The sequence below is a fragment of the Oculina patagonica genome, chromosome 1, assembly GCF_052425735.1.
Source record: "Oculina patagonica isolate OP01 chromosome 1, crgOcupat, whole genome shotgun sequence".
Classification (NCBI taxonomy): Eukaryota; Metazoa; Cnidaria; class Anthozoa; order Scleractinia; family Oculinidae; genus Oculina; species Oculina patagonica.
The window spans coordinates 45820326-45846108 of NC_135758.1; the positions used below are offsets into that span (position 1 = coordinate 45820326).

A 25783-nucleotide genomic window follows, 5' to 3' on the forward strand; every position below is an offset into this window, starting at 1 on the left:
GACCATAATCAGCAACGTCAGCACTTTCTTTACAATCATAATGTTGCCCAACATTAGGTTTGTTTGAAAAATATGCAATCAGTGCATGTAAAACTTGTAAAATTTGCAACTTCCAAACACAAGATAATTCATTATATCTTTACTTGTTAGACAAGGAAGTCTTGACAAGTCTTTAGTCCTCAACTTTAAATTCTTTGGATACAGACGAATCTCTGTCGGAGTACTCAGCTTTTTAACAGCTCGTCTTTTTATGTCCTCTTTATCACGTTCTGTCTCAACTCCCGCTCATTTCGAATTTTCCACTCTGACTGCTAGCTGTTGTTTTGTCCCGCTGACTTTAAGTCCATGAAGTCTTAGCCAGTTTTGAAGCCGAGGCTTCTTACAAGTGCTTTCTGCCGACCTATTCACCATTGTTTTTTTTCATGCGCTGGAAGGTCTGTACTAACAACAGCCTTGCTTTTATGAAAAATCTGCCTAGTCCCTGTTATGCGCAAATTATCCTGGGAGAGGACTATAAGAATCCTCGAACCGAAACACCCTTGATGAGAACAGCATCACAGGAAGCCTTGTCATTAAATGCTACCCGGACATAGTTCTTAGGGAGGAAGCAGCACACACACATGACTGCTTGAGAAAAGCACTTAAATATTTCAACTGTAAACGCATGCTCAGACATGGAGGCAACATCCTCGGGACATCAAAACACCAGAGTATTCGGCTGCGAGACATGGACATGCACACCGGCTATGAAGAAATATATGATCATCAAACAAAAGAAACTGAGGGCAAAGCCCAAAGCCCTAAACAGCATTTACTCCGAATGGGGCATTTTGCCGCCTTTTGGGCTCTCTTGCAAATTACATACTAAACAGGCTGACCTCTGTAACAGGCGCAGCAAGGATAGCCCGTAACAGACAGTTTGAATGGAACATGCTGTTCACATCAGATGTGCACGATACCTGTCGCGGTCTTGATTGAACGAAAACCAGAATGACCATCACCAGCCCCCAAAGGAAGGTAATGAACATAAATGCTGGTCATCAGAGAGTTTAAATCTGTCGCATCAAGGATATGTTATCATCAAGATTTATTAAATGCATAAAGAGGATCTTCTAATGATATTTGGTATCCGTAATAAATACGAAATAACTTTTATAGAACAAGCTAATTTGAAGTCCAGTTTTTTGGATAATAGCTGAACCATTATGTTTTGTGACTTAAGGGCCACCAACCGATGGGCATGAATTACAACAGTATGCGGCTAAAAGTAAGCCTAAAAGTAAGCCCACAAAAGGCCACTTAATGGATGGGTGACCAAAAATACAGCCTGAAAAAACGGGGCAAAAAGTTGAGTGGGCGCCAGACAAAGGATAAGCCCCAAATGGACTTAAGAAAAAAAAAAGAAAAAAACTTACACAGAAAAATATTAAGTCTGACCCAAGGGGACACAAACCAGATGGGCGACTCACACTTGTACGGGTAGAAAACTGGATGGGTGACAAAGAAGGTGGGAAGGTCCAGTCATGTCACTACTGATAGCAAAGGTTGCCAGGCGAGGTTGCTAAAAACGTTTGCTTTTCATTAACATAAGCAATGGTGGTTATACTGTTGGCGTTGAATAGCTGGTACAACAACTTCACAAACCCATCTCAGTGTTGTGTTGATATCTCTTGCTTAACTTATTGAAATTTCAAGAAACTTTGTTAGTGTTTGCCTCCATAATCAGCATGCTGAGAGTGATAAACCGTTAACACATTCCTATTCAAACAAAACAGCCCCTAGTTACGAACTCAAAGCAAGTAGTCTTCTGGGTCACTATTGTCTGTCTTAATGTCCTTTATGCTTGACCTTTTGGTGCAACTACTGTCCTTGAAAAGACATGCATTGCTGCAAGGCATATTACTTCTTATGAAGGAACAGTGCTGGCTGTGGAACTGTCCCTTGCAGCCACAACAAAGAAGCTCCATCATCATCCATCATGTGGAGTTTTAATCCTATTTCTGAAACTTTCACCTCGCATCTTAAGAAATTAAAATTATTTACTGTTTTCCGGGATCTTTTCCGAGGTTAAGAATATTTAAAATTCGACGTTTCGATCAGTTTCACTGATCTTCTTCAGGTTGTTGTTAAAATGACAATATGGCGGACTGTTTCTCATGTTCAGCTCGGTAACCGCGCCATTAAATCGTGACTATTACACGACGTATGTGAAAAAGGCGGGAAAATGTAACGAGGCCTGTCAAGTAATTTTACATTTGTGATACTTCACTGGCTGTTATAGTCTCCCTCACGATCGAAGAAAGAGTTCAGGATTGGCTTCCACGTTTCAACATGGTCAAAACTGTTCAGCACTGTCATTCCGTGATGCTTCTGTCGCAGTGATTCAATCCCTTCAAGAACTTTCCTTTGTCTCAACCCCCTCTCTGTTGCTACGATTTTTGCGTTTGTCCAGTCAATACTTCTCTGGCACTCAATACTGTGTCGTGCCAGGCCTCCATCTTCTTTGCCCTTTCGGCCGATAGAGTGTTTCCTTTTTGAAGGTCTTCATTTGTTAATCTGACTTTGTCCATGTGTTCTTTCTTTCGTGTTTTGAACAAGCGCCATGTTTCTCCTACGTACACTGAATTCTGGCAGGTACACGGAATCTTATATACAACACCTTTCTGCTTTTCGCCAAGGGGTTCTTGACATGTACGTTTAATCTCTTTGATCTTTCTTCCAGGCTTGAAAGCAACTCGAAAAGAGTGTCGGTTAGCAGTTCTCCTGAACCGCTCAGACAACCCTATTATTACCCATATTGGCCAAGTTACTTGAAGCTTAATGTATTCCAACACGAACGATGCCTAAGATCCAGTAACAGCATTCAATTAGAGAGGTCCCTAATTAATAATACTTTACAGGACCAAACTGCGAGCCTTTTTAACACATTGCCCAGCAACGTGAGATGCTGTCAAGACTATAATAAGTTTTGTAAAGACACCAAAAACATTATTTTTAAGAGAGTTTTAGAACATTTGAATTTTTAACTTTTTAGCATGTCTTAAGTATTTTTTTTTTTTGTTTTGTTTGTTTTTTTTTTGTTTTATATACTATAATTCACATAATTAGTTCTTATATCGTATTAATACAATTTTATCTCGTTTTCATGTAAATATAAATTCTTAGATATTTTTTAAACTTTTACATCTGTAAATTTAGTTAGGATCGGGCAGGCGAAGAGCCACTCTGTGGATATACTGCCCGAAGTGCCATTATTATTATTATTATTATTATTATTATTATTATTATTATTATTATTATTATTATTATCATTATTATTATTATTATTAAATATGGTATGGTCACGGTTCCACGACTTTCCTGTTCTTCCTGTTCTTTCTTGTCTGTCTGTTGATGTCTTTGCTTCATAAACCTTCTCACGGTCTCTCTGGGATACCCATTCGCTACAAACACGTCTTCGATGTTTTTCAATTCTTCTGCCAGGTGTTTTTCATCGCATAAGACTCTCGCTCTGTCAGTAAAACCTTTCACAATCGCTCTCTTCATGCCTTCTGGGTGATTGGACCTTTCCTTTACATTTATGTTTGTGTGAGTCTTCTTGTAATAGACAGAGCATTCTATCTTCTTGGTCTTCCTGTCTACAGTCTGTTTCAAATCAAGTACTGGTAAAACATCTCCTTCTTGGTCTTCCTTTGTGAACACAATTACTCCTGGCTCAATGGTATTGAGGTGGTCTAGTATTTCTTGAGCTTCTCCTTCTTTGCATTTGGTCTCACTATCATCTACGTACCAGAACCATTCATTTAGGGGATATGGAGACGTTTCCATAGCTCTCAATTGGAAGTCTTCCATGTATATGATTGCAATTTCACCCGTGGCACCAAGGCCTAGTGGTCCACTGTCCAAAACAAAATGGCTTCCTCCGTATTCACAATAGGTCAGATCGAACATCCACTTTAACAACTCCATTATTGATGTTACACTCATTGTGGTCGTTTCTCCGAGGTCTTCATTCCTCGTTCAACAATCTTTCCACTAGCTCCAACGCTTTGTCAATAGGTATGGAAGGGTACAAGTTCTTAACATCATAGCTGACCAGAATCTCATTTCTCTCTACTCTCCAATCTTTGATTTTCTCTTTGAGCTCTCTAAAGTTCTTAACATAAAGGCCACTCTTCCCTTGTATAGTTCTTAATATTGGGATTAGGGTCTTTGAAACCTTCTCAAAAGGGGATCCTACCATTGACACAATACCTCCCATTGGTACTCCTTCTTTATGGACCTTTGGCAGTCCAGTGAGTCTCGGTGCATGGCAATTCTTTGGTTTTAAGCGGTTGCCTTGATCTTCCGTTAACTCTTTTTTACTGACAATTCTGTCTATAATCTTTCCTCCGTCCCGACATACTTTGTCTGTTAGGTCCCAGTCTTCTCCGGCTCTTATTGAGGGTCTCGCTTTGAGGTCTGTGAGTACTTGTTTCATCTTGTATTCGTAACTTTCCTCGCCCCCCCTGCTCTCATATCGATGCATGGCGACCATTATCCGTCCTTTATCTGCAGGTAGGAACACTTTCTCTTTGTCTTTCATGGCTTTTTTCTTTCCTCTCATTTCCTCTTTTGTTAAATTCGTGGTGTAATTCTTGTCCTTCGTTTTTCTTAGAATCTCTTTCACTTCCTCTCTAAGCTCGTCTATTTCTCTGTCAACTTCATTTTCATTCACTTTCTTCTTTCTCCCCTCCTCTTTGATCGTAGAACACATCTTTTCGGTCTCAGTAATGATCTTTTCATAAGGTATCTTTGTTGGAGCTTCACAAAAATCAGGACCAAGAGCTAGGTAGTTTTTGATATCTTCATCGATACCTTGTTTTGTGAGGTCAACAACTTCTACCTTGATCTTATCTCTCTTCATCTTTTGGTAGTCATCTCTCTCTTTTCTCAAACGTTGCTCAGTCTGGTTCTTTTCTTTCTGTAACATTTCATATTTTCTTTTTTGTCGTTCCTTAATAATTCCGTCTTCTTTTAATCCTGATGTACTTACTACCTTCTCTAGCCATCGAAAATCGGTGCTTCCAAGTGTCTCTTTTAGTGTGACCGCTACTCCATCCACTTGGTGTTTCCCTTGGTAAATCTTTCGTCTAACATCCATTATCCTTGATTGAACTCTCGCACTTTCCAGTCTGGATTTCAATCGCATAACATTCTTGTTCTTCAAATCACTTCCATGTAGATATACTCTGAGGCCTTTTGGTATGATGTCATCTTTTCTGCATCGCCTTAGAAACTTCAGGTGGTTCGTCTGTCTGCCATATTGTCATTTTAACAACAACCTGAAGAGGATCAGTGAAACTGATCGAAACGTCGAATTTTAAATATTCTTAACCTCGGAAAAGATCCCGGAAAACAGTAAATAATTTTAATGTGGAGTTTTGTCTGTCCAATCAATGTTCAGTTCCTGGTTTTTTAACAACATTCCTTATCAACAACTGTGGGCTGTCAAATCTACCTCCAAAGCATGCCAGTAAGTGAAAAGGTAAAGATGAGAACTAACTGAAAGTTTTATCTGAATTGCGCCTTCACGATAAGCAGCGGTTAGAAAAGGATTAACAGGTTTATCGGCTGGTTGAGATGTGTTCTTCTTCTTCCTCACCGGTGTTCCATGCATTGGTACAGTAGTGGGCGATGTGGCCAGGCAAAGACATCGTGCGGCGGCAGTCAGAAGCACAATGGTTAGGGTCTTTACAAATGAAACAGGACATGAATTGATTTTTGTAGAAAACACAAACAGTTTAACAGAGGACGTGAAGATTGGCTAGATCATCGTTAGACAAAAGGTCATACAAAAACACGAGTACCATTGTTAAATGGTATGGCCAGGAAAGAACTGGCCCGATATCTTGTGGATAAAGCCATATTCATAAACAGTATCTCATAGCAGGGCATTTTGCACCTTGAAAGGCAGATGATGGACGTCCTCATTGGCAAAGGGCGGTTGAGCATCAAAAACTCAGAGTCAAGCTGACTTGTAGAATAAGCCAGCCAGAAAGACCACTTTGGGCTTCATGATAAAAATAAATTTGACAATTCATGGTATTCGGGAGACGCATAATGAGAATTTGGAAACGATCACTAAAAAATTTCCTTAATTCTTCTTTATTAAAACAAACAATTAATTCGTTACATAATTCTTTCCTCAAATAACTTATTAAACAGACTAATTAACTTTTAGATTAAAAAATCTTAATTAAACAAATTAAGAACAAGAAAGAAAAAGCAACAAAGAAGAAAAAAGTGAAACGGCCGATAGTGGCCACGAAAAAAACACACGTACAAAGACAAAAATAAGCCTGGTACTTAAGTCCAAAAGTGGAATGGGTTGCATGACTCAACCAAAAAACAAAACAAAATAAAACCGAATAAAGGGAAAAGAGAAAAGGTTGCAACGAACCCAAGAATTACTTGCTTTGCCAAATTACAGCAAGACACTGAGCATTATTTCTTGGGAGGGTCACCAGTAATTAAATAATAATCCACAATGCAATTTTACGATACCACAATCCAGCCCAATAAAGGACTTTACCCTTCCAAGAACATGCAGCCCACAAGGATCCACGATAAACATGATAGGAACATGCATACTTTTTTTGAAGACCACAGCTCTAGAATCACCAACATTAGAGAATGGCCTCTAAGCACAAACAGCACTTCAGTCAACTGTATGGCAAACATACCATACTTCTTTAGCTTGAAAAGGCGACACTTGAAGTTAAGATTGATCTGGTTTCTTTTAAAAAATGGTAGGATCTAAATTAATCAAATAATAATATAGTGTTTAATGTGAATTCATTGCAGTACATGTAATAACTGAATTACAGAGTAAAATACAAGGTATAAATATAAACTATTAATTACAATATATATACAATATAAGGTTCTAATATAAACAAGCTAGTTCGAGATTAATAGCGAGAAGTGAGGAAGTCCTAAGAAAGCTTTGTTCTGCAACACTCGATGGTGCTACGACTTGTGCCGGATCTTAAATCGTAAATCAAAGGATCGCTTGTTTCTATATTCTGTACATATATTGGTGGAAGAGTTGAATCTTTACACCCCTGTAGTTGTTCCAGGAGGAGCAATGCAACGGCTCTAGTAAATCAACAACTGCTCGATGGCGGCCATGTGCTCAGCTCGCTGGTTTTAATCCCATAATGCAACTCAATACAAATATACGTCATGCATATATTACGCATACATTACATCTTTTCCTCCCTTAGTTCAGAAACAGTCCCTTCAGAAAAACTCAACTGATTGTTTCATGATGTACGTTCTAATTCGCTTCGCTCAACCGAACGTAACTTATTTTACCCTTAAATTCCCGTAAACAATCAGGCAAACAAGAAATATGGCAGGATTCGCAAGCGGATCCAGTTTATGAGAAATCACAAAGTAAATGAGGCATTAGATGAATAATTAGGTCTTACCGCAAAAAAGCTGATTGGCAACACTACCACCATAACTCTGTTATTTCCCGTGGTCGTTGGCCGCCTGCTCTTTCTGGCGGCGTTTGCGACCAGCCGCCTCCCTAGCTTCCTTAAGACGTTTTGTGTCTTCTGATCTCGACGGAAGCTCGTCATACTCGTATTCAGTGACAACTTGTCAAGCATCTTTGCTTTTATCGGCGATCTTTATCAGCTTTTACCTCTTTCAAATGAGTTGCCTACTGTCCTGTGCAAGATTTCGGATGCGCTCTTGATTCGGTTGACCTCACTGGCTTTCTGATTCAATATTTTCCAAAATAGAATCTATCGCAGCATTAAGCTCAAACTGCTTTTAGTCTCCTTTGAACTTAAACTGGACCACCTCCTTGTTAATCTTGCTTTTCCGTTCGATCTCCAACTTATTTTCAAGGTAGTCCTCGAACAGCGAAAAAACCTGGTGCACTACTGCGCTGTCAGGTTGATTGCCAGTCATTGTTTCCCTTGATGGGAGAACTGGAGCAGAAGATGTGGAAGATTCGTCTTCAGCACTCATCAGGAGGATAGATTTAAAAACTAGCGAAGTATTAAACTGTGTGGATCGCAAGCGTGAGTGAATATTTAACGGTCGAAGAAAATATAAATATCAGGAACTATCCAATCACAGGTTATATCGCACGTAAATGTGTGACACCAAGTGCAAAAGAATTTAGCATAACTAATTACTCTGAATACCAGCGGAAAATACATGTCTCAATGCAAACATCAACTGATTGTTCCATAAATTCTCAATGTCCTTAGAAAATCACAGACTTGTTAACAAATTGAAACCTTAACAATGTTCACATAGTTATGTAATCCTTGAGATACTCTGGAGCTCTCCTGGAACGCTGAGACTTTCTAGACTGTGCCAGCGCTGGCATTGGTGGTTCTGCCTGAGGCGCTGGAATAGGAATCTCTCCCTCTCTGCAAACTTCCTCAGTAGATGTAGTCTCGTCCCCCACTTTCACTTTGAAAAGCACACGGTTTTGCTCAGCAGGGGTGGTTGATTCAGGCAAATCATCATCCTCAGTATCAATAGTATCAATATATAAGCAAATATGTTTAAACAAATGTAATTCCCCGAATGTTCCTTTTAAACTCCTAAAGTCACTTGTTCTAATACAGTCAGGAAACGCATTCCATTGTTTAGCTGAGAAATATGAAAAAGAACTAAGGCCAAAGCTCGTCCTTCTAGGCTTACAAATTCGTTGGCAAAGTGTCCAATTCCATTACAACAGCGACATGTATATTGTTTCCCAACGTGAGAAAAGCAAATTAAAAACTTGCCATAGCAATAATAGCTGGGGATTGGCATTATCACGTACACACATTAATGGTGCTTCCTCCGAACCTGGGTCCAATTGCCATCAGTCACTGTTATTTCCAGATAAGTGAAGGTCTTTTCAGTATTTATAAGTGCTACGGTTCCTGAGTTTGTGCTCTGTCATTATTTGAATGGAAATCACGATACCTATTTGTATGTGTGGGCTTCCAATATACATCAGTGATGAGTCTCCCATTATTGCAAGAAATGACAACTGGCCACTGGATTCGAGCTCGATAGTGAAAGGATTTTTGAGTGGATAGGGTTCATTTCATGGATGAGGGGCTTGGTAACAAGGCCCTCTATGCTGCATTTGTCATGTCAGGTTTATATGCTAATGGAGCAAATGCTTTCAACCAATCAGATTTTTCATAGTGAGTCTGTCTCTGATGTATAACAATTATAACTCTGTATTGTTACCTTCTGTTGTCCCAAGATCTTGCACCAAGTCACAGAAGTTTTTGAAGACATTGTTCTCACCAACTTAACGATTGCTCCCCTCCTCTCTAAACAAGACATTCAGACCTTCACTATAAAGCTCAGGTGTTGGCTTAAAATGCCTTGCACCATTAAGGGTCAACAATGGCTTCATGACATTTTTGTGACTTCTGATATAGTCCAAGGCTCCGAAAGAAGCAAGGACAGTAATAATTTGGTCAATAGTTGTCAGTGTCTTGGCTATTCCAGCAATCACAAATAATCTGATGACAGCAGAAATGAATGTATGTATAAGTTTACAAATGCCGAGTTGCATGTGGGGTGGAAGAATTAAAATAACTGACATGTGCACTGGTGCTTACCGGTACTTATCATTTGTAAAGTTCCATGCAATCAAAAGGCTCACTTTAGTGTTCAAAAAGATAAGAATCAGTGCACGGTGCAAGAGAACATTGTAGAATAAATGGACTGTAAAACAAATTGTAGCTGGTCATACATTTGCACATAGCAACACATAACAATATTTGTTGTAACAAGATGGGCCAAGGCAAATGGAAACAGCTAAAGCCTGGCTACTGATTTGCATCATGTTACTGGTTAAAATAATAAAGTACCTTTGAATTTCTGGAACAGAACTCAAGGTCTTGTTGGAAGGTACCCTACATATAGCATTTCCTCTGCGAAAATAAAAATAAATTGCTTGAAATGAAAGACGTTTGAGTTCTTCCATCATATGTTCGAACAACAATGCCCAGAATAAACCTTCTACTCATACTTCATGCAAAATAGTCGGTATCTTGAAGAGATCTTTGATTTGTAAATGGAATGAACTATGACGTTTAGTTGCCTTCATAAATCTTGAACGCCTTTCGTCCTCTCTGCTTTTTTTGAATTCATTAAATGATAAGGATTTCATGTCGCCTGCTGGTGTACTTATAATACAAAAAAAAATTCGAAGCTCATTCTTACATTGTACAGAAACAAAGTATTATCAGGGCCTACCGTTTAAGTCCATCCCACAGCTGTGACAGAACTTTCCATTTTTTACCACTTTTGCCCGACAACCCTGGCAAAACACCATGCTGCCGACAACAACGAAATCTAAAGAAAGAAGACAACTGCTAAGAGACATGGTGGAAACGGCGGAAACAGTCAGGCACTAGTGCCCGGTGCCCACCCAGATTAATGCGCGCGCGCAGGTTTGAATTTTCTAGGGAAGCGTCTGAGTCGTCCCCAGTTGTCTTCATACAGCACATGGCAAAGATACAGCGGAGGGATAGCAGCGGAAGCGGTCAATTTTTGGTATCACTCCCAACCATAGTCAAGACCGCTTACAACCGGAGTGAGATCACTCCATCAAAAAAGTCTGATCGCTCCAAACAATAGTCCGATCGCTCCATGTAAATAATAGTGTAAAGTTTAATGATTTTCAGTTTAAGGGTGTTGAATACTTAAGCTTACAACAGATCGATCAAGACGATGGAGTTCTCAACTTCGCTTGGAACGTTCGATTACAGTGTATACTTAACGTAGACCAGTGTGTCATTTTGCTGTTTGTTTCGTCGTTTCATGGGGCTCAGGTGGTATAATATGTTTCGGGTGTCCTGTGCGGCACGTGCGCAAAATCTGTCGATTTTTGACATCACCTAATAAACTGCCAAAAATGGTAGTATGTTTTTTAGATTATTACACACGAAAGCAAGTTGAAAAGTAAGTTGTTTATATTTTTTAACAATGCCAACTTTTTAGTGGACTGCGCGTGGTAAATGTGATAACATATCTATTGTTTATACTTGTGACTTTGCTGTCGCAGATCCTACAGACCTGGAGTTCGAGTTAGAAACCAACCACATCCCAAATGGCTTTCTTCAGTCCGATCTTCGAGTTTGTGCTCGCCGCCATCTGATGTTCGCCACCGACCAGCACCTGGCCAAATCAAAGAATTGGTACGTGGACGCCACCTTCGAGTTGTGTCGCCATCCCTTCAAGCAGCTCCTTACAGTGAATGCGTTCATGAAACAGGACGACCACGCTAAGCAGGTGCCCCTGCTGTTCGTCATCATGTCGGGAAAGCTGGAGAAAGTCTACAAAGAGGTCTTCAAGCAGTTCAACCCACAACCCCAGCAGTACGGCGAATTACCATCGACTTCCAGAGCGCGGTTTGGGCAGCCCTTAGAGACGTCTACCCCAATGTCAAACTTCAAGGCTGTGTTTTCCACTGGACTCACGCCCTGTCGAGAAAGGTAAGATTTCACACATGACACTTCGCATCCAAGTATACGTATTGCAATATTTCAAAATATTAACTTGCTAAGTTAACATTTTGTTATGTCGACATACGGCTGCTGGGAACCGAAACAAAACATGTCATTGAACTTAGTTTTGGAAATTGCTTATATCGTGTTACTTTTATTTACTAGGTGCAGGCATTAGGACTTCAGTTCGAGCATCTTCAACGAGGAGTGGAGACCCCGGCCCTTGTGCAGTTCGCTAGCTACATCTTCACTACGTGGATCAATGGAGCCATTTGGAAACCTACCGACTGGACAGTCTTCGATCAGCCGGTATGCACAAACAACGACTTAGAGGGATGGCATCACAGCCTTAACTGTACAGCAGGTGGGCGCGGACAACTGCTACTGTATGTTCTTACAAAGAAGCCGTGCAGACTGGCATCCAGAAATATCGCGACTTGCAAGCCAAAATCTTTGACCTATGGGACAAGTACGAGGCAGACGAAAAGACGGCCAGACAGCTCCTCAAAGCCTGTTCCTCCTTGAATGGTCTAGTGTAAACAGCATTCCAGCAGCTTCAGTACACAAACACACAAACAAACAGCTTCTTTAGGAGCCACCAAATAAAATAAAAGCAATGACCAACAAGTACCCAATTTTTTTAATGCTTTAATTTAAGATTGTCCATTTCTAAACGGAATCAAACTCTGGCCTTAGAAGGACTGGGTTAAAGTTCGATTAGAAATGGCCGATCTTTATTTACAGTGGGAATGGTTGTGTCTGACCAGGCGTGGTCAATCGATAGAAATCGATATCGGAAATCAATCGATACAATCGATAACTATCGATATCAATCGGTGATTGATATCGATTGAAATCGGTAATCGATAACAATCGAACTCACAGAAAAAAATTATTATCGATTGTTATCGATTGAGAAAATCGATAAAAATCGATAGCAATCGATAACAATCACTAATCCCAAGGAGCCTCTGGAGGTGTATTCGTTTCAAACATATTCTAAAGATGGCGTTACTATTTAATCGGGCGTGGCCGATTTATAGTTTACCCTTTGGTCGTCCTAGAGCGTAGTCTCCTGGCGCGGCCAAAAAGACGGGGATAGCTTGGGGTTGCTACAAAACCGCTCCGGGTGACGCATACCGCAATGGTTTTCATTTTAGTTTTGACAGGAAATCGTTGCAGGCACACTTGGTCGACTTTTGGGTTAATGTGTAATAAGGTTGTGTTTTTTTGCTTCGGCGGAAGGACAGAGAAAAAAGCTTACGGGGCAAAGTACAGTATGGGGCCCAGTTCTCGGCCACTTTTAACGTAAACTTGTATTTCTTACCTCAGAAGAACCGCAGAAACTTGAAATTTCTCCCAGAGCTAGCTACATTATTCAGCTTTTTGGTGTAAAGCTATCGACCGGTCAAAAATTAATTTGCCCGAGCAATAATAAAAATAAAAGCTCCATTTGTGGGCCCAGTTCTCGGCCACCTTGGCCCAGTTCTCGGCCACTAAAAAGCTTGTGCGTAATTATCTGTAAAAAAAATGCTCAATTAATTTTCACAGTCATAAAATCACTCTGTAAACCTATTTATGTTATATCGATCCCAAATTATTTTTATGAGGCTTTGTTTTACTTTAGAAAAGAAGGATTTTAACGCGCCTAGTTGCCTATGTGCAGGTTCTGGCAAAACCGCATTGTGTGACCCGTGCATTTAGATGGTTTATTTTGCAGTGAAAAGGTCTTGAAAGATTTAGGTGTTGTAGAAATAATAGACAAGACAAGAGTCAGCTAAAAACTTAGAGATAAGATTGAACTTTAGTTTTAAAACATTCATTTCTTTCATTCTGGCAGCAGCAGATGAAATTATGTTAAAAACCAAGCGCTAAGCTGTGATAGCGAGCAGGGTGGCCGAGAACTGGCAAATACGCAAACGTCGCAAGAAAAAATTTCGAAGTAAATTAAGACCAAAAAATACAACGGTTCAACGAAAAGTTAACTAAAGCAGAAAGCTGAATTATTCTACGTTTCACACGCCAAAAATTAGCTCGTATGGTGGGGGCTTTTGGATAAAATACGAATTTAACTACATCCATGAATTTTAAGGAGCCGTAAACAAACAAATTTTTCGGGAATGCAAATTCACCTACCTCCGCGTAAACTCGACGTGTGAGCTTTCTATATCGAATTGAACGATCAAACTCAAGATACTTAAAGCACATGAATCAGTCTATCGTTTGAAGGTAATACCTTTTTCTTTTAATTCAACTGGAGTGTGAAAAAACGCGTTAAACACAAAGTGGCCGAGAACTGGACCCGGCCGAGAACTGGGCCCCATACTGTACTGATTTTCACCATTGTGAAATTGCACTTACTTTGACAAGTTAAAGTTATTTTTGTAGATGAAAAAGGTAACGTCCTTGATGTCACGCAGTGTTTTTTTTAGCAAACTAGATGGTTTACTGGTTTCTGACTATGAATGGGGGTGTGATCTTGCGGTATATTTTTTGAGCCTGACTCCGCCGTAAAACTTTTTTTTTATTTAGCAAGAACTGTGTCGATTTTCATTTCTGAACAATTGGTCGTCAAGTTGTTTGTCACAAAGAGTAGAATGTTTGTACAGCATGTTTTGGAATTATTTTAGATTTGGTTAGTAAGACGCTTCTGAAGACCTGAGCAAAACATTGGGAATGTACAGTATTAATAGGAACTTGAATGGAATTTTTCACAAGTTGGATTAAGGTATCAACTGAAAAAAATGGACTTCAAAATGAGAACTTGGATTTTGTTGTAATTAAATTTTATCGCGGATTGGATGCATAATATCACGGCTTTGAAAGTCTTCAAATAATTAGAAAGGTTCCTTTCTTCCTTTTGATCTTATTGTTATTTTCGTGTATTGATTATTCGAAAGTGGTTTTCGTTGATACGAAAAAAAAAACGGGTTTTCACTGAATTGCTTGAAGTATTTTTAGACGTGATAATATTGGCTTAATCAAATTACATTGTGCACGAAATATTTGTTATTCTTCTGTCTTGAAACTTGAGGAAATTGAAATTTTTGTTTGACAGTAGTGTATGAAAGGAATTTTATAGAACTGAATAAAAAATAAAAAACATTGATAAAGGTTATTTCAAAGATTTATTTTGCCTGATTTTGAAGGTCTTCAGGAGTTTTAAAGAGTGCTGGTAAACGGCTGTATGTTGTTTGTGATTACGGATCTTATTTAGTTTCGAACGCTCTAATTTTTGAAAGGTTAAAACAGGTTAAAACCGGGCGGTTTCATAAGTTTTTTGGGTATAAAGGTACGGTGGTGGTAAAAAAAAAATGTTTAGAAAGGAATGACTGTAGTAGCACGTAAGTCGGAGGTTTGCGTGAGTCACGGGGTATAGTATGCGTGAGCTGGATTTCCGGCGTCATAACGGCATGTTTTGTTTACTGAAAGATACACTCGACGTTTAGTTAGCTTAGTCGGCTTGGGAAACTATTTTGAAAATGAATGTTGTAATAGTTAATTAATAGTAATCTAGAATTAACCCACTCTCGATTGGAGTCTGTTCTGGATTCGCGCTACCTTTTCGCCGCGAAGGAATTTTGTAAAATTTCGCTAGTGGAAAGAGGTACTGTAAGAACAGTATCAATAACTCAAAAGGAGGAACTTCTTTGTAGCTCTGAATTAAGACGTATGATAAAATTTTAGAATAAGAAACTTTCGATATATGGTTTTCATATTTCAGTAGTGTAAGGCCGCATTTGCATTATCATATATATGGTTTTCATATTGTTTTTGTCAATTTCCTTTTGTGGCAGATTTTTTGAGAATCAGCTTTTCTTTCGTGTGATGACAGACACAGGACAGAACAAGAGGTGGATGAGAAAGATGCCGAAGATGAATAGGCACCGAAAAACGACAAGAACCGTCAAGGACTTATCTTAAGAGGGCGGGGAGTTTTGGCATACTGTATTTCGAGGACTGGACTGGACTAGTAAAACGCGGACTAGTAAAACGCGGACTTGTAAAACGAGGACTAGTATAACGCGGACTAGTAAAACGCGGACTTGTAAAACGCGGACTAGTAAAACGCGGACTAGTAAAACGCGGACTTGTAAAACGCGGACGGACTAGTAAAATGCGGACTTGTAAAACGCGGACTTGTAAAACGAGGGCTTGTTAAGCACGGACTTGTAGAACGCGGACTTGTAAAACAAGCGCTTGTAAATATAAATATAAAACTAAACGGTTTAGCGAGCGAAACAATTTGTGTTTGAAGCTTTTGTGTGTTTCTTCGACGGCATATTTCTAGCTTTTTTGAGCACTCTATGGTCTGTTTTAGCGTGGAGATGTTTTTGCAGTATAGCACATGTTCGTTCTGCAAACCCCTACTAAAACAACGGGATTGATGCTATGAGTTGTGTGCATATGTTTCTTTATTTCCACTACTTGACGTCTGTTGAATGCAGTCGTTTGTATTGCTCGCACGAGGAAGAACGGGGCCCGTCCAGAAATCAACAGTCAATGGTAAATAAAGGTGACGGGCCTACACGACTCCTACGTTCGTGACATTAGAATATTTGCCGTTAAATGTTTAAATTCGGTCTTTCGACCTTATTTGCCTCTGACTTCTTTCTGAGGGTACTGTTTTAATTTGGGGGCAGTATGTGGTAAATAAAGGTGACGGGCCTACACGACTCCTACGTTCGTGACATTAGAACATTTGCCGTTATATGTTCAAATTCGGTCTTTCGACCTTATTTGCTTCTGACTTCTTTCTGAGGTTACTATTTTTTTGAGACATTATGTATTGAAGAGAGCCGTAAGATAATTGTGGCCAAGGAAGTGTCTAGAGGCGTTTTACAAGTCCGCGTTTTACTAGTCCGCGTTTTACTAGTCCAGTCCAGTCCAGTCCAGTCCGCGAAATACAGTATGCCGGGGAGTTTTAGTATAGACAAAAACGTCTGCAAGTCCCCAAACACGAAGTCTTTCTATGCAGGCTGAATTCTTTTTTGGTTAAACCGGCGGTCATGTAGGTCTACAGAGATGCATATGAAAATTCGTAGCTGAGCAGCAATTAGTGAGAGGTATTTCAGGGATCTCTCGGAATTTTTGGCGCGTGGGATCAGCGATTAGAATCTGAGACGTCCATGGTGGGGGATGGAGGTAGGGGATGAATTGGGCCTAAAAAGAGTCACGTTTGATAACAATTAAGAGGTGGGGGGCGGGAGATAGAGTCGAGGTCTGGGACCGAATAGTCATGTTCCGACAACTTGTGCCCAGAACAGGTGGTTTATTTTGCGGGCGCATGAAGCGCGATACAGCGAGCGCGAAGTGCGAGGGCGAGCGTGAAGCGCGGAAAACTTGCAATGCGATCAAGTTACGATTTCATAAAGCCTTCATCAATTGCTATTACAGTAATGGTATGAAACAAATGTTCAATCATTCATCAACAAGTTGTGATCATTTTCTTGACAATAGTAGTTCCCCGGTAAACAGTTGTAGTACTGTCCCATCAAAGTGCAATGGCTGGAAAATACCGAAAAGCACACGACCTTCAGGTGAAACCGCACCTTACAGTATTACCAATACACTGCACTTTGCTAAGTCTTAAAACTTTACATTTTCTAGTCGTCTACTTCAATCGTTTATTTGTATTGTGTGAAATACATTTATAAATTGAAACCATCATGTCATTAAGTAATAATGCAATCTCGACAACGTTCTAGATATTATATTATGCACACTAATACAGCTCATGCAAGCCCTGTGACTTACACAAACACAGTCGGACTGAGTGCTACTTAAGTAACTGCTTCGTGGTTTCTGCTGTACTGACCTGCCTTTCAAGGCAAAGCGCCCGATTTTAAGCTTCTCAAGCTTCTCAATGTTCTTGTTAGTAAAACAATACGAGACCTGCGTTAAAATGGTGAAACATTTTATTAATTCAGCATCTAGTCCTGCCGAAGTCCAGCCTGGGGTCCAGGCAGAATGTTCATCAAGATTCTCGCGGTTTGGGGCTCTAAAATATTTTAACTAGTCCATTCAACCCAGGCAGCGCTCAGAGCGCTGTCGATTGCATCTCCTTTATGCCTCGCGTAGGTGAAAGTTCAACTCGATCCTCAGTATATGCACGGACATTGTAGCCCTCCAGACCGATTCCAACTTTTTGCTTCATACAATGTATTAATCAATGACGTTGTTATAGCGAGACTAGAGGGTTGCGGACCGCTACTTTGGGCGCAACTTCTTCTTCTAATTTTGGATCGCGCTGGAGTATCAATATTGTTCATGTTCTTTTAGTACAAGCTTGGTAATATTTGCATTACATATCCACGATTGAAGGACTCAATAGACCCAGAAAGCAACATCGTGTCCATGTTAAGAGCAGTTTTCAATTGAGTGTCGTAAAACCAAAACCAAAGTAATTACTCTGGCCAATCACAAAAGGCACAAACAATCCAGTGAACCAATCAAAACTCAAAGCAAATACATGTAGCCGGCACGAAGCGCGGGAAAACGTGCGTGAGTGAGTCACGATTGGTTTTGGTTTTAGTGTTGATTGGCTGAAAAAGTGGCGCGAGATTTTTAAGCCAATCACTAAGCGTAGTAATTCAAAACCAAAGCAAACGCAATTTACTTTCGACACTCAAGTGAAAACCGCTCTAACATGTAGAAATTGACGCAAATAACTTCCGATAAAAATCGATAACAATCAATAAAAATCGATAAACCAATCCTTATCGATTTCCGATGTCAATCGAACTCACAACTTTTTTTCCTTATCGATTCCTATCGAGTGGTATCGGAAATCGATATCAATCTTCGATTGATATCGATTGTTATTGATTGTTATCGATTATCGGTTTATCGATTGACTACGCCTGGGTCTGATGACGCGTCGATATTGTGTTTTATACCATGCCATAGAAAATACAGCCAATCAGAATACAGGAAAGGCGTTGTATATTTGACGGTATTCAACCCAACCTTCCCATCGTGCGCTGCAATCTTATTCTCGATGAAATTTAGTGAGCGTATTTTCTATGGCATGGTATAAAATAGTTACACAACACTTTCTCGTGGTATACTATGGAATATCCCACGAGTCACTTGTATTTTCTTTGTATCATAGGCGTACGGGCTGGGGGGGCAGGGGGGGCTGCAGCCCCCCCAAATTTTGGGCAACACAGATTTTTTGGGCAGCAAGAGAAATTTGGGCAAAGCCAGTTTTTAAGAAGTTTTTTTTTCGAAGTTTTAACCTGAAGTCGGCGTGTTAAAGCCAGTTCAATTCACAGATTTTAAATTCTTTTACTGTTGGGCACTGTACTGCAAATCTCTGTCACAGTGATAAAGACAGTTTTTCCACGTTGCTAAATTTTACAAAATCGACAGCGAGATTCTGGAAGCCGAGTAAAAATGATGTGCGTGAGTTTTCGTAATGTGCGCGGAATAGGCTATATGACTGTTTTAGAAATGCAAAATGAGAGAATGATATATTTGCTAAGTTTTCAGCAGGGTTGTTTTCAGAGTTTTTTTACGTGGTTCATATCCATGCAGTGATACATCGTGTTCTGCTGAACGATCATTCAGTGCATTGCGCAGATTGAAAACTTACCGCTGCAGCACCTGATGGGGCAACAACGTGTCAGTAAGGCCAAGTTAAAAAACAAATGTTTCTCGTTCCGCCCGTTTCATTTTTTGGGCAGCCTCTTTTTTTTATTATCTGTTTTTGGAAAAGCTAGAACGAACAAAAACCAACACTATTTACTTGTACTTTGTACGGAGTAAGGTATGGCTTTTGTCTGCCTTTTAATTCAAACTAAGGCCAAAAACTTTAAATCGATCCTTGTTACGCTAGGTCCCTATTGGATAGGTCAATTACCTTGCAGGATTTATTTTGTAAGTTCGCTTCTGGCCTGAAAAATTTGACGAGGGAGGAAAAAATCGATATTCGAACAACACACGTATCGCTACGACAAGATAATAAATAATTAAAAAATAACAAAAAACGCGCCCGCCCGCTCTCTTTTTTTTTTACAGAAATCCGAACGAGAAACATTTGTTTGTTTTTTACTTAAATTTTTACGTGTAATCGCAGTTATACTCTTTTTTTTTATTATAAGAATACAGTTTTTCCGACCCAGGCTGAATATTCTTATTTTTTGCCGATTTTAGGCTTAAATATTCTTATGAACATTCTTAGTAAATACGGTAATCAATTACAAGTGTTTGGTGTCCAGATGTGTATTATGTTACATTGTGCACATGAACGATTACTTTTCGTTGCAGCCTGGCCGTTTTGGCTTTAAACATAGCATTCCTCACAAAGATAAAGTGACGGAAACGATAATACCTGATTTTGTTTCAACTAAAAACTATATTCTTTTCAAAATCTCAGCCTCGGGTTTATTCTTAAAATATTCTTAAAAATTCGCAAATTTCAGCCTCGATATTCTTATAAACTAGATTCTTAGAAAATAAAAAGAGTGTATTAGCATTTATTGGTATATTCAAACTCTGTAGTCAACAATAACATGGATCGCATTGTAGATATCTACGGCCGTCGAAATGCTAGAGGCAGCTATTTCTTTTAACGTGTTTTATGAGCTCATATCATAGATTCTTATGTAAGGATTTTTCACTTCATTTGTAAGCCTATGTTAGTGCATCGTATGACCCTCAGTCGTTTCCTCTTGACTGTTTCGAAAAAAATTGGGCAACTTGCGATAATTTTTTGGGCAAATATCTCACCGCCCCCCCCTGGCAAAAAATTGCCCGTACGCCTATGCTTTGTATACACACTCGCCTAAAGGCTCGTGTGTATACTGAGAAAATACAAGTGACTCGTGGGATATTCCGTAGTATACCACTCGAAAGCGTTGCATAACTAGTATGTATAGATCAGATTCCCGGATCAGATTCTATACAAGCAAAGATTAACGTTAAAAGCCGACGTTTCGGCGTCATCGTGACACCATTCTCAAGGCAAAGTGAATAAATAATGCGATTTCAGTTTCTATAGTCTCTACGAATTAACATAATAACAAAGGATCACAAATTCTTCAAGAGAGACTATAGAAACTGAAATCGCATTATTTATTCACTTTGCCTTGAGAATGGTGTCACGATGACGCCGAAACGTCGGCTTTTAACGTTAATCTTTGCTTGTTTATGCTTTAAGAAATCATTATTGATCAGATTCTATACCTGTAGAATCACCAGAAACTCGATGGAAAACAAACAGTAAATTTAATGTGCTCGTCCGTTACAGAGCCATTTGAGTTTGATCGTAGCACGAGTCAAGTTAGAGCCCGAGTCAACTTCGAGTCACGAGTCAAGTTAAATTTCTTTTTTTTTTTTGCAGTTTTATTTTTAATTGCTGTGTAAAAATTATATACGTACCGGAGGTATAAGAACAGCAAGATTTAGTCATTTGACCTTTTCTTTCAGTTTCACTGTCGATTGCGACAGTTTAGTCCTGCATTTGTTCGCAGCTGCTTTTCAAACGTTCCTCGGCATTCATAATAGATTTTCCTCACAGATTCCTACCTGTATTAATTACACACAGCGAGGCAGAGGTTCCATTTCAACAAGAAAGCGTGAAAATTGACGTGAAGTTCAAAAATATTAGCCCTTCTTGACTCGAGCGCCATCTTGTTTATCCATAGGGATCCCATACAAGAAATGAAAGGGTGACCCTATTTGGTGGAATGGAGGAATGACGGAACGGCACGGCGGAATGGCGGAATACCCTAAAACGTGGAATGACGGAAAATCCTAAAACGCGGAATGACGGAATATCCTAAAACGCGGAATTGTGAAACATTAAAAAAAGAAGCAACAACAGCAAAAAAAACAAACAAACAAAAGGAAAATTATACATGCTTATTTTCTCAGACGACGATTAAGGCTAAGAATGATTCAGGTACTTTAACTTGTGGATATTCGTCGCTGTGACAGAAAAGCCAACTTGTTTACAGCGGCTGCTAGCAGTAGAAAACCAGAAAACAGTAAATATAACCCATAGACGAAGGGTTCTTTATATATCTTCTTAATCCTTCGAAGAATACTCGAGTGATCGAGGGAGGATTTCGTTATTTTACAGAGTTCTTGTCCCGCTCGAGACAATGAACGTATCAAGCCGAAGTACGCTAACGAAGCCGTTAGAGAGAAAACGAAAGGGCCTGAAATTAACTGAGTTTGTACTGAGAAATTAAAAAAAAAAAGGAAATCCACAACAAGGGGTTTCCAGATGGTCACCCATCCAAGTACTAACCCCGCCCAACAGGGCTTAACTTTGGCGATCGGATGAGAACCGTTGTTTTCCATGTGGTATCAGAAAGAGCGCGTAAATCAGCTTATAACAGTGTAAATCCACTTAGATCATCGTTCAAAAGATCCATTATAACCAGGTGTTTCTGTTCTTTATTTCCATGACTCTTGTAAGTCTTTGCTTCGTCTGGGACTGATACCACAAGGAAAGCACTGGTTCTCGTCTGATCGCCAAAGTTAACTTATATACCCCCCTCTTTTAACTGGTCCGCTGCACGGTTACACGCATTCGGCTGCAGGTATAACTGTCGAAAAGAAAAAGAATTTCCGTTTAAGGCTTCTTTTAAGTCTGCTTTAAGTCTAAGATCTTCTTCAATCTTCAACTGTTGTGAACTTATCTCTAATCAATAACAACGGACACCCAGCCAACTTTTTTCAGGGCTTTTCTTTTGTAATTTAGGAAAGAAAATCTGTAACGGTTCAGCCCCAATTTCTTTTTAAAAATGGTTTTTATTTGACTGATAACGGCTACCTAGAGATCCTGTCTCATTATAGTGACCCAAAAGTAGCCGTTAAGTCATGTCGATAACGGCTACCCAAAGATCTTGTGTTATTCTACTTACGCAAACGTAGCCGTTAAGTCAAGTGGCTAACGGCTACCTAGAGGTCTTGTTTTATTTTACTTACCCAATGGTAGCCGTTAAGTCATGTGGATAACGGCTATCTAGAGATTTTGTGTTATTTTACTTACCCAAAAGTAGCCGTTAAATCATATCGATAACGGCTACCTAGAGATCTTGTGTTATTTTACTTACCCAAAAGTAGCCGTTAAGTCGTATCGATAACGGCTATCTAGAGATCTTGTTTCATTATGCTGACCCAAAAGAAGCCGTTAAGTCATGTGGATAACGGCTACCTAGAGATCTTGTGTTATTTCACTTACCCAAAAGTAGCCGTTAAGTCATATCGATAACGGCTATCTAGAGATCTTGTTTCATTATTTTGACCCAAAAGAAGCCGTTAAGTCATGTGGATAATGGCTACCTAGAGATCTTGTGTTATTATACTGACCCAAAAGTAGCCGTTAAGTCAAGTGGATAATGGCTACCTAGAGCTTCTGTGTTTTTTCTTACCCAAAAGTAGCCGTTAAGTCATGTGGATAATGGCTACCCAGAGATCTTGTGTTATTATTCTTACCCAAAAGTAGCCGTTATGTCAAGTGGATAATGGCTACCTAGAGCTTCTGTGTTTTTTCTTACCCAAAAGTAGCCGTTAAGTCATGTCGATAACGGCTACCCAGAGATCTTGTGTTATTATTCTTACCCAAAAGAAGCCGTTAAGGTGGCCCGCGGCTAATTCCGGGAGCGAAGGTGCTATTTTTTAAATCGAATTTTGGGGATGAAAACCGTAACCGATTTCTTTGATTTTTGGTAGTCGTAATAACAAATGTTTAAATTTTATAAAGCTTTATCTTTTAAAGCCCCAATTATAAACAATCGCGAGAAATAAGCACTTTATGGAAAACCTTTTTTTCGAAAATATGCGAATATTTTCAAAACGCGAAGATAGATTTTTTTCTAATTAAGGTCAATTACTTCAAGTAAGCCTAGGTTTCATGTGAGCAAGTTTCAACTAAATCGGCTGGGTAAAAATTGCTGCACAGTTGACTGTTTATTTTTGGCATAAAAATATTGTAATTGGATATTTTCGCCAGCTATTGCAACAATGCTTAATTAATGCTAAGATCACTTCTGTCATTTGAAAGCTCAATACCTCCTAAAAAGTTGCTGAAAAATCTGAAACGATCTGGTATTCTCCGCTAAAGTTATAATCAAATGAAACGTAAGTGGTTTACGGTGCGAAAATTGCAAATTAGAAAAATTCAATCTTTTTCGAATTAAAAAAAATCGACCGATTTTTTTTCTTTTAATTTTTAGTATACAAAAATCCAACATATAAGCAAACGCCCTTATCTAGTTTCGAGCGTGAAGTCTCGATGAAACTCATCAAATTTGGCTCTTCAAGATAGCTACCTCTCGTCCTTCAGTTTAAAGCGCTTTGGAAACCCCTCAACTAACAGTGAATTATTCAAACATGCTGCATTCTCAAGATTATTTAGCACCTGGAAATGAACGCCCGTTTATTTCAAGGTGCTAAAAAATCTTGGGAATGCGGCAAGTTTGAATAATTTACTGGAACACAAGGGTTTCCAAAGCGCTTCAAAATGGAAGACGAGAGGTAGCCATCTTCACGTACTAAATTCGGCGAGTTGAATCCAATTTACACACACGAAACTAGATAAGGCCGTATGTGTACATGCTGGATTTTCTCATACTTAAAAATAAAAGAAAAAAAATCGGTAGTTTTTTTGTAGTTCGAAAAACAATGAATATTTTAAAAATACACTTTACGCACCGTAAACATCTTCTGTTTTAATTGCTTATAACTTTTGCTAGGAGTTTCCGATCTTTTCAGAATTTTCAGCATTGTTTTAGCTGGTATTAAGCTTTCAAATAATCAATGCAATCAAAACATTACACAAGCGTTGTTGTAACAACTGGCAAAAATACACCAGCATAATATTTTTAAGCTAAAATCTAACAGTCAACTGTGCAGCAATTTCTACCCAGCCGATTTCGTTGAAACTTGCTCACATGAATTCTTGGATAATTTGAACGTATTGACAGCAATAAGAAACAAATCTATCTTCGCGTTTAGAAAATATTCGCGTTTTATTAAAAAATAGGTTAATTTATAAGTGCTTATATTTCGTGTTCACTGTTTTTGTTTGTTCCAAATTTTAAAACTTTATTAAATTTAAACATTTGTTTTTACGACTACCAAAAATCAGAGAAATCGGTTACGGTTTTCATCCCCAAAATTCGATTTAAAAAATAGCACCTTCGCTCCCGGAATTAACCGCGGGCCACCTTAAGTCATGTGGATAACGGCTACCCAGAGATCCTGTGTTATTATGCTTACCCAAAGGTAGCCATTAAGTCATTGGGTTAGTGGCTACCTTCAGGTAGGTAGTATTTAATTAAATAGGTAGGTAGTATTTAATTAAATAATTGTATATATTCTATAACTTTTAGCTCATTTTTAATCAGGAAATGCGTCGCACACATTTAAAGCTTTAAAGCTTTGAAGAATTTTATTGACTTTATTTTATTTTATTTTATTTTTATTTATTTTTTATTTTTTAATTTTTTATTTTCATTGTGGCTTACCTGTAAACTAGCTGGTGCGTTCCCGCAGATTTTGCTAACCATATCTGCGGGACGCATCGAAACCATAGCTAAGTGTAATGACCACATTAAACATTGTATTGTAATTGTATTGTTGTTGTATTGTATTGTATGTTCTAAACCAAAGGCAGCCGTTATGACACTGGGTTAGTGGCTTCCTCCAGGTCTGTAAGTAAGTTATGCTCTCTGACCAACCATTTGGCTTCTTAAATAGCTCGTATGTACTGACAAACGAAACTACGAAAAAAGCCGTTATCTAAGTGCCGCATTCCAAAGCGGGTAGAGTCCGGTGTTGTTGGTATGCTCTGCAACGGCGAAAGTTTGGGTGCGTGCGAGTCGGATGTCCCGGTCGTGTTCTTTGATCTTATCTTGCATAGGTCTTCCAGTCTCGCCGATGTAAACTTTGCCACATTCACAGGGAATCATGTAAACAACGCCATCTTGCTTAGTCGAATCAACAGCGTCTTTCGGCCGTACTAGTTGTGATCGCAGTGTAGTTTCCGACTTGAAAACAGCGCGTACACCTTGTTGTTGTAGGCAGCGGCGAAGTTGTCGATTTTGTCGACCCGACGCCGACGGTTTGATGGGCCGCGCATAACAAAAGCAAAACTCGCACTTTGGAAGAATTTTCTACGCCTCACTGGGGCACTCGGAACTAAATGGACAACGATAGAAAAGAGAAATTACCGGAGATTACGGTGCTGGAAATTCTGTAGCGATTTGACCAATTTCACGGAAGATATTTCGCTTCGA

At 39.2% G+C, this 25783-nt stretch overlaps 3 protein-coding genes and 1 pseudogene across 3 annotated transcripts in view; 1 reads left to right on the forward strand and 3 right to left on the reverse strand.

The window, feature by feature from the left end:
• Window positions 1–25783, reverse strand: part of LOC144646360 (uncharacterized) — a 152917-nt gene that overhangs the window by 55088 nt on the left and 72046 nt on the right. The gene's annotated exons all lie outside the window — the stretch shown is intronic.
• LOC144634336 (uncharacterized) lies at window positions 8829–11229 on the reverse strand. The gene is made up of 4 exons (XM_078493260.1): window positions 11098–11229; window positions 10276–10374; window positions 9888–9950; window positions 8829–9536 (listed from the first exon to the last, which is right to left on the reverse strand). Exons 1-4 carry the CDS (start codon window positions 11124–11126, stop codon window positions 9320–9322), a joined length of 408 nt encoding a protein of 135 aa, XP_078349386.1. The 5' UTR covers window positions 11127–11229; the 3' UTR covers window positions 8829–9319.
• LOC144634346 (uncharacterized) lies at window positions 11179–12050 on the forward strand. The gene is made up of 2 exons (XM_078493272.1): window positions 11179–11516; window positions 11694–12050. The coding sequence occupies exons 1-2, from the start codon at window positions 11179–11181 to the stop codon at window positions 11704–11706; spliced, it is 351 nt and encodes a 116-aa protein (XP_078349398.1). The 3' UTR covers window positions 11707–12050.
• On the reverse strand, window positions 21737–21856 carry LOC144637061 (5S ribosomal RNA; annotated as a pseudogene).